This window comes from Carassius auratus, chromosome 19 (assembly GCF_003368295.1).
Source record: "Carassius auratus strain Wakin chromosome 19, ASM336829v1, whole genome shotgun sequence".
NCBI classification, from domain to species: Eukaryota; Metazoa; Chordata; class Actinopteri; order Cypriniformes; family Cyprinidae; genus Carassius; species Carassius auratus.
In genome coordinates, this window is record NC_039261.1 from 28,279,670 (window position 1) to 28,289,433 (window position 9,764).

The window sequence follows — 9,764 nt, forward strand, 5'->3', positions numbered from 1 at the left end:
CACCAGAAGTATCAGCAAATGGATGCATTGGTTGAAGGCCTCAGAGTTTGTTGCCTCTGTCCATGGTGCTGAAACAAGCATTATACACATATGCTGACTATTACTCTTGAAAGCTCTGATGACACCTTCTAAGTAACAATTTTCCTCACTTTTAATAACCATATGATTAAAATGGATTCTTAGATGAGTAATGATCTTTGTGAGAAGCTTAACCACATTGTGTTTGATTCATCTGACCCAGAAAAACATGATCAGCTCCAACACGGTCTCTCACAGTGAGAGAGAAAAAAATGTGGTCTTAGAGAAGAGGCAACCGGTCACCATGGAAACATCAGTACCTCAGGATCTCACAGGGGTAGCACACAAAAGGCTGAAGGACTCCAAAACAATCTAAATCGGTAAAGAGCAGCCTAATAATCATTCAGTGTGTATAGGAAAATTAACGAGGGGCTGAAGTAAGATGTATAAAACGTTTTTTATTTTTTTTCTTCTGATGCAAAACAGACAACATTTTGGAGGATGTCATGTCAGTGAAATGTTCAGGCCTTCCTATAGAAGAAAACAATCACAGCATGTAAGAGACAGATTTGCTTTTCATAGTTCAAATCCAAAACTCATTTAAATTTCTCCAGAGATTCCTGCTCCTTTGAGTTTCCTTGCACTGATTTGCATTGGTTGTATTATCTCATAATGATTTGCCACATATGTTTGAAATATGCTCAGGTGTTCTCACATTGTCAGGTGATGCACAGCAAGCATTTATTTCAGGTCATGTGGGGCCACATCCCCATTCTTGTTTATCATAACAATGATTTTTCATTAAAAAGACGATACGTGGAAGCTCTCAGGTTACGTGTTTTTTTTTTTTTTTTTTAATTATTTCATTATAAATTCAGTTGTCATAGTGTCCTGGGCCACATCAGTACTCAAAGAGAAGGGTGGAAAAGTGGTTATCTCTTCAACGATCTTACATGACTAACCATCTCTGGTTCCCTGAGGACAGGGCAGTTGTGTTTCCTCTTTGGATATTGGTAGTTGCGCAGTACAGGTCAAACGAAACCATTCGTATGAGAGGAGAGACGATTTGTATGCGTAATAAGCTTCTTAAATAATAAATGTTGTATAGTGGTGCCTAGGTAATTGGCCATGAGGTGTCAAAGAGCGTGAAATGAAAGGGCATAACCCGTAGGAGAACCATAATGTTGTGATAAAACATTTTCATTTTTGAGAGATTTTCAAATGTGTAATCACCTAATATCGATGGTTCTCAACAGGAGACTGCAAGGCACTTGGGGGCATAAAATGATGATAAGAGAGAGAGAGGGGGAGAGAGAGAGAGAGATAAAAACAGGAACTTTGAACATCTGTTCTAAATGTATACTTGATTAGCAGGTATGAAATCCCACTAATCTTGGCAACAAATGCATTGCCGCATCCAAAATTAAACACTTCCCTACTATATAGTAGCCTATGCAGTACTATACAGTGGGCCTATGTGAGGCGAGTAGAGTAGTATGTAAGAATTCATAGCATTTCGAAAAACAGTAGACAAAAAGTATCTGGATGACCTACTATTTCTGGTGAGATTCTGAAGTGCACATGGACACTTTACTATCCCATGAGAACATGGGACAGGATTTGTGAATGGCTTGCCACCATATTTTTACTACATAGATCATTTTTTAACAGTCATTAAAGGGATCATATGACATTTCTAAAAAGAACATATGTTGTGTATTTGGTTTAATGAAATGTGTTTATGAGGTTTAAGCTTCAAAAACACATTATTGTCCACATAATGTACATTACTGTTGTTCCTCTATGCCCCAATGCCCCACCATTCTGAAACGCATACATTTTTACAAAGCTCATCATTCTGAAAAGCTAGGTCTATGCGGATTGGCCAGATATCCAGTGCATTGTGATTGGTTGAATACCTCAAGCGTGTGATGAAATGTTATGTGATGCCGACCCCGGCAAGAAGAGACAAAACCAATAAAACCCATCACAAACGAGGCATTTGTTGCATCCAGTGGGGGCATAATTATTGATTATAATGACTTATACTGTGTTTTTATGCATTGCGTTGCATATTGCGCCGCTTAAACAAAAACCATATCTGCATTTGTGATTGGAGAAACAACAAACAACAAGCACTACTTTACACTACTCAAAACTCACGTTTGAAACATCAGTGGCAAATTCTTTAAATATAAAAAATGCACTTACAGACTGTGAGTCAGAAGCTCCAGACTGTCCTTGCAAAGTTGGAACTGCTCCACTTTATAGAACAGACTTTGAGCACAGACCAATTTTAGGCTACTCTGCAGGTTCAGGAAACAGTCCTCCATAAAATGCATCACACAGCATCACACACTCCAGGCTTGAGTGAGAGGTGGCTGGCAGTCTTGAGATGGTGCACCAGGCGGATTCGATAAAGGAGTGGCTGGGGGTTTGCGGCAACCACATGTGATGCTCCGCTTTGTCCACAGAGCAAATTTGATGTATTTCCTCAGCGACCAGCACGGATCAGCTCTAGGCATGACGAAGCGGATCGTCCTCTTTTGGAAGGCCAAACAAAGTAGCTGTGCTTTCACAACGAAACACACAGCATCTCTACAACATGGCGGCAGTGGCAACAACAAACAGCGAGAATAAAAGTTGTGCCTTCTTACTTTGTGTGAACAATTGGGCGGTGTTATGCAAAATTCCCCACATTGTGACATAGACATGGAAGCGTCAGCACAAGTTCTACTAGAAAGACTTAATGCCACATCACGTATTACAATTAGATCTAGCCAATCGGCACTCAACACGAAGAATATAGAAGCCCTCTACTCCCCTTCACTGTGTTTGCAGATACTGCTGCAACATTTTCCTCCATCTTTATTTTGTAAATAAATACGTTTGGATTTATCTTCACCTCCGGAGTCTTTCTGGTAGAAATGTTTTTAAACGAGGGGTATAAGGAGGGCGTTGACAAGTCTTAACTTTTATAACGAATATCTCTTTGGATTTGAACCTTTACACATTTTTTTAATGCTCCAAGAGCTTGTAACACTTCAAAGAGAAAGGAAAAATTTTAATCGCATCGTATGACCCCTTTAAGTAAATTTATATTCAAATTTAGTACTCAAACAGTACGCAATCTCGGCCGCAGTGCAACTCTAAGGCCACGTCCACACGGAGACGGAGCTTACCCCAATCCGATCTTTTTTTTTCTCGTCTCAAGAAATATCCGCGTCCACACGAAACCGCAAAATTATGTAGTATACATGTCAGACCAGTATGTGGCGCTGTAACTCTAACACAGAGATACACTAAAAACAGAGAAGAAGACTTGGACTATGCTCATAAACCTTGCGCGTGGTACGCAAACGAACATGGAACAATACATTTATTAATCAGTGTTAATGTTAGTTAATAAAAAGACAATCGTTCAGTGTTTGTTCATGTTTTTGTTGCTGTTACGTGACGTAGAGGTGTCTGACTAGGGGGGAGAAGTGGGCTGATGACGTCATCGTTTCTGAAAATATACGGATTAGCTGTCCAGACGAAAACGCAAAGACAGCGTTTTCAAATTTATCCACTCTGGGACCCGGTTTAAAAAAATAGCGGTTTCACCTTACGAAAACACCGGATGCGTGTGGACGTAATGCCTATCCGATAAAAAATTTGTGCGTATTCACAGAAATGCGTCTGCGTGTGGACAGGGCCTAAAGCTACTGTATCGACTTGTAGCTATAAGACAGTGAAGTCCACTCACTTAACTGTAGGGGGCGCAAAAATACATAAAATTACAGTAGCTTACTGCATAGTTATAACTGCTGATTTAACAACTTATGTAATTTATTTAAAAAGAAAACATATTTTTAAGATCTTCCGATGCACAACATTTTCCCTTGGAAAATCAACCATGGTTTTATTATAGTAAAAGTGAAGTAACCATGGTTTTTTGGCATATTGACTACCATTTTGACTACAGTTTTGCTGCAAATACCATATTTAAACTACTTGTAGCAAAGCCATGGTTAATCTGAGGCTACTATGGATTAACTCTGTTTTTTTTTTTTAACCATGGTTCATTTTCTTAAGGTCCATGTTGCCTTAGACAACCCCCTGAATTTGCTTTTTGAACATATTATGCTTACAGCCTTTGATTATTAGTTTCAACAAAACGCTTACAATCAGGGCCGTGCACAGACCTTTTGAGGGACATGTGCTGAAACTGAAAAAGGGCACCCCCCTCCCTTTTTTATATCAAGATTATTTAGTAAGCCTGCATAAAAGGAAGAAATGGTCACATCTTCATGACAAATTCAATAACACAAAATAATAGTCTCAAAAGCTTTAGATTTATTCACGATTAATAACAACAATAATAATAATATTAGATAATTAGATAATATAGATAAACAGGGTTTTAAGGGCTTCTTTAACCCTAATTACAATATCAACCTTCTGTGAGCCATGTACCTGGAAAAAATTTGAAACTGTGGTGGACCAGGGATGTTGGTCTCTTGAAGGTCTCTTATTCACTACACTTTCCCTAAAATAAGCCAGCAATAAAAAATAAAATAAAAATAGTGTGAAAACTACAGTTGCAGTGAAAAGCATTTCTGAAGGATCACGTGACACTGAAGAGTACTGAACTGGAGTAAAGATGCTGTAAATTCAGCATTGTTTTTGGCCAGCAAATGTGATTTTTTTTTTTTTTTTTCATTAAAACGGCGACGGCGCCTGCCCCTGCCGGCATCACATTACATTTTCATCTAACGTTACAGGTTACAAAATAGTTTTTGTAGCTATATAGACGCAGCGCTCAGTTTTTCCTGTGGTAAAATGCATTTGGCCAAAATAGCATTTTATAAAAGATGAAATGCAACTGTATGCACAGGCTATTTAAGTGTTGGCTATGACTAGATGGCAAATGCTAGCCCTCTCTCTCAGGCGACGTCCCACATGTCTCAGTCAGTGAGTCAGTCAGACATCAAATAAATAAATATGAGCCTAGTGTTTAGTAGTACTTATTAAAACAACAAGATATTTATTTACCCTTCGCAAAACTGTTCAGCTCAGCTGTTGTCTACTGTGCGGCTGCTGTGGAACTTCAGTTGATTTAATGAATATAGAGAGGGCGGAGTTATCAGCTTACTGACAGCTTGAGGATCGAATAAGATTTACACAAGCTCGTTTTAAGAACTTTCATTTGCTAAATATTTGTAAAACAGACAGACAGACGTAAAGGGTGACCAGTAGCATTGATAAAAAAAAAAAAAAAAACACCACCAAAAAAAAGGGCACTTCGGAGTGTAAGGGCAAAAAGGGCATGTGCTCTGCACAGGTTGAGCCCTACCTGTGCACGTGCCTGCTTACAATGTAACTTGTAAGTTCACTTGTACCCTTTTGAATACCTGTATATAATACATGCATGGGAGTTGAAGGGGGTCTAACTATGTAGAAAAGAGGGGGAAACTCTTGAATCACGCTTTCCCCTTGTCAATGTAAGAGGATGGGCTGAGTGAGGCTGGGAAATTGGTGTCTCAGTGACGTCTACACAGGCATTATTTTATTGCGGCAGCTCTTCTCCATAGCGCGAGCTCAAACACAAGAAGAGCTCCTGCAGGTGGAAACATGAAACTGTAAGTGCCATCAGTGTGACAAAGAAGCTGGATTATCAAAAACATTTCTGAGAATTGCTTTTTTTAAATTATAATTAATATTGTTGTTGTTGCTATGAAAATGTAACAAAGGCTTATATTGTGATGCGCGTGAATGATCACATTTTGCTGAAACCCCGTCGTTGTTGGACTCCAGTAAACTTTAAAGGATTTTTTTTTTCTCTTCTGGAGAATTAATAAACCAAGAAAACTAAGTGCAGAAAACCTTTTCACGACGAAGTGTCAAAATCTCACGTTGAAGATGAACAACCAAAACATCAGTCATTTAGACAGACCTGAGGGCAACATAGACTTAGAGGCACCTGAAAAAACGTTATTTGGCATCGGCACCGACAACTTCGTAACGCTTCTGATCTTTGGACTAATTTTTACTCTAGGCGTCCTGGGAAACTCTCTAGTTATCACTGTTCTGGCTCAACGCAAACCTGGACAGCACCGAAGCACCACCAACATCTTCATCCTCAACCTCAGCGTGGCAGATCTGTCCTATCTGCTCTTCTGCATCCCTTTTCAGTCCACAGTTTACATGCTGCCCACATGGATCCTGGGTGCCTTTATTTGCAAGTTCATCCACTACTTTTTCACCGTGTCCATGTTGGTGAGCATATTCACTTTATCAGCCATGTCGGTGGACAGGTATATCGCCATAGTGCACTGCAGGAAGTCCTCTTCCATTCGAGTTGCGAGGCACGCATTGATCGGGGTGCTGGTCATATGGGTGCTCTCTTTCGCCATGGCCACACCGGTCGCCTACTACCAGAGCATCGTGGAAAGTGAAGACAACAGCACGTTTTGCTGGGAAGTGTGGCCAGATCACAGCAAGAGGAAAATCTACGTGGTGTGCACTTTTATCTTTGGATACGTGCTGCCGCTGATTCTGATATCTTTCTGTTATGCCAAGGTTAGTGGCTCGTCGTTAATTGTGGTTAATTAGGCATATGTGAATGTAATGATCTCTATCAGTGAATAACTACAATGAACAATGAATCTAACTTTAAAACACATGTCCCAAGTTCTAAGAAATAGTACATCCTCTTTTTATTCATGTTGGTTTAATAATCTTTAATGTAAAATGTGAAAAAAGTAGACATAGGAACACATATTTAAGAATATATATATATTTGTTCCCCCCTTTTTTTCCACAAGTTTTTCCATTTGACCTGAACAAATCATGATTTTTTTTTCTCTCTCTCTTTCTCTGTTTTAACTTGTCACTTGAAAACAAAATGCCATCTTGCTGTTGGTTACATCACACTGACTTAGATTTGGCTGATGATATGTTTCTTTTTTTTTTTTATAGATAAATGACAACAAAAATATGTATTTTTTTACATCAAAAAAAATATTAAGATAAATATAGATTCTAGAAATTACAGAGATGTATTTAATTAATCTGCAACTATTTTTTTTTATGTATATTTTAATAACTTTATATCCTATATCCATACACAAGTGTGTGTCAAATCATATACCAAGGAACACTTATATGCCAATGTGTCTTTAGGTCCTGAATCATTTGCATAAAAAGTTAAGAAATGTCTCCAAAAAGTCTGAGGCATCAAAAAAGAAGGTAAGGAATATCAGGGGGGCTTTTTTCAAATATTTTTTACAAATTAATATGTATTACTTTACATTTAGTATACTTTATATTTATTATGTTTTATAGGGTAAAATATATAATCATTCATATTATATATGTATTATGTTATATAATTTACACTGACCGCACATATTTATGTTTATTGTTGACCATGTTGTTAAAAACAGGCAAAAATGTCTCTCTCCATTTCTCTTGTCAGACTGCTCAGACAGTTCTGGTGGTTGTGGTGGTCTTCTGTCTGTCCTGGCTGCCTCATCACGTGGTGCACCTGTGGGTTGAGTTTGGCTCCTTCCCCCTGAACCAGGCGTCCTTCGTGCTCCGTGTTGCGGCTCACTGTCTGGCCTACAGCAACTCGTCTGTTAATCCTGTTATCTATGCGTTCCTCTCAGAGAACTTCAGGCAGGCGTATAAGCAGGTGTTCCGCTGTCAGGTGGCTTCTGAGTGCCCTACAAATGAGGCCAGAGAGATGAAGAGCAAGACAGAAGCAGCACCATCCACCAACTGCTCCACTGTCTAATTCCTGCAGCTGTTGTCTTTGTCACTATTTATCATGGCTTACAGATGCTTACAAATGAGCTGAGGTTGAGTTTTTGAGCCTGGGAGGAGGCAAGAAGCTACAGTACATAGATACTGATTTAAATTTAACACGGCTAGATATTTGAATCGGTTATATGATTGGAGGTTTGGATGGCTGCCTTTTTAAGTGCTCCTGACATGTTAAAAAAGCATTTGCTGTGTGCTTACTCACGATGATGCATTTCCTTGGAGCGCAATCCAGACCTTACTTAGCACCTGCTGTGAAGCCGTAGTGATGTATGGCCTGTAAATATGTGCAATCAAAAAAAAATTTAAAAAAAAAAAGGAAAAAAGAGAGATGTTAAGAGGTAAAGATGGTAAGTACAATGGGGTTCCTTCACGGAAAATAATCTGAAATGTATCACTGTTATACTGAGTCATGTTATAGACTTTCAAAGTCCAAATGCTTGTTTAGCATTATAATTATTATAATTATTTTCTTGCATTATGACAAATGCTTTTTATATGCATGTCCCATGTCAACAATGTTGCTTATTATGTGACATTATCAACGCGGGATCTGTTTTTTCATTTCCTTCAGGGAAAATTATAAAAAATAAATAAATAAAAGTAAATTATCTTGAGCCTTTCAAATGCCTGTATAATATTATACCTATTTTCATTGTTTGTGTGTTTGTGTGTATATATATATATATATATATATATATATATGTATGTATATGTATGTATATGTATATGTATATATATATATATATAAATGAACACACAAACAATGAAATATATATATAAAATAAAATAATATATATATATAAAATAATGAAAAAGATATTTATAGACATAAAAAATCAGAAAAATGCTTACCACCCACTTGAAGTTTATTAAATAGAATTTATTATTAGGATAAAATTCATAAGTGTCCTTAACTTTGATGGAAATGCAGAAGCTCCATTTATATGTGGTACATTTAGTGCAAATTGAAGAAAAAAAAAAAAAAATCCAATCATAAGACACTACACTCCCCCAGGGTCACGAACAGAGGCTATGTTTATCTTATCAGTTCAGCGAGAGACCTGACGAGATTACCTTTGTGTCAAATGTACCTGAATTACTGATAATGGAATAAAGAAGGTCATGTGAGGCAGCAGCATCACGATCTCTCAGCTCTCAGAATGGAGGGGAGTTAGGGTTCTAAATGTGCAATATTGCAGATTTGCAGTGAAATGTATATAGCTACAACTGTATTTTGTTATGTGGTTCTGTTTTTGTGTGATGTGTGAGTAAAGTTCTTTCATGTGCTGCAAAGAAGAGTTTCTGTCTTGAAGTATCCTGCTTTTGGTCGTCATGGAGACACAGTGCGGTACCTGAGTGAGTCCGGCAGTCTCAGACTTAAGAGTTAGCAACAGGAGCTCTACATCACTGGTGTGTGTGTGTGTGTGTGTGTGTGTGCGGTGTATGTGTGCGTGTGTGCGTGATAGGTCACCATGATCTATGAAAACACTCCAATCCATCCAATAGGTCTTGAGTCTTACTTTATAGCAAAAAAAAAAAAAAGAGAGAGAGAGAGAGGAAACATTACACAATGGAATTTTTTTAAATATGCAATTCATAAATAGGAGATAAAATTGTGATATTCACAGTTACATCATATATTATTCCATTTATGGTCTATAACCCATATACAGTAGTAACTTCTGAAAAATACTCAATACTGTAGTATAAGATGTTAATAAAACAGGAAAATACTTTTTCATTTTTAATAGGCTACTTAAAAATTTCACATTTTATTTAATCTGTTACTTGCTTTTTGTTTTTGAAGTTAGGTGAAAATTGCCTCTACATTTTTTTTTTTTTTTAAAAATACAAAATTTACATGTACACAACACATATATAAATAAAGAACAGCTTTTGAATTTTAAGGTTAGGTTATTACATGCCCTCATATAATA

At 37.5% G+C, this 9,764-nt stretch overlaps 1 protein-coding gene across 1 annotated transcript; it reads left to right on the top strand.

The window, feature by feature from the left end:
* Positions 1-5,376: 5,376 nt before the first annotated feature.
* galr1a (galanin receptor 1a) lies at positions 5,377-8,053 on the top strand. Its single transcript, XM_026290203.1, has 3 exons — positions 5,377-6,582; positions 7,186-7,251; positions 7,481-8,053. The coding sequence occupies exons 1-3, from the start codon at positions 5,923-5,925 to the stop codon at positions 7,796-7,798; spliced, it is 1,044 nt and encodes a 347-aa protein (XP_026145988.1). The 5' UTR covers positions 5,377-5,922; the 3' UTR covers positions 7,799-8,053.
* The last annotated feature ends 1,711 nt before the right edge of the window (positions 8,054-9,764 follow it).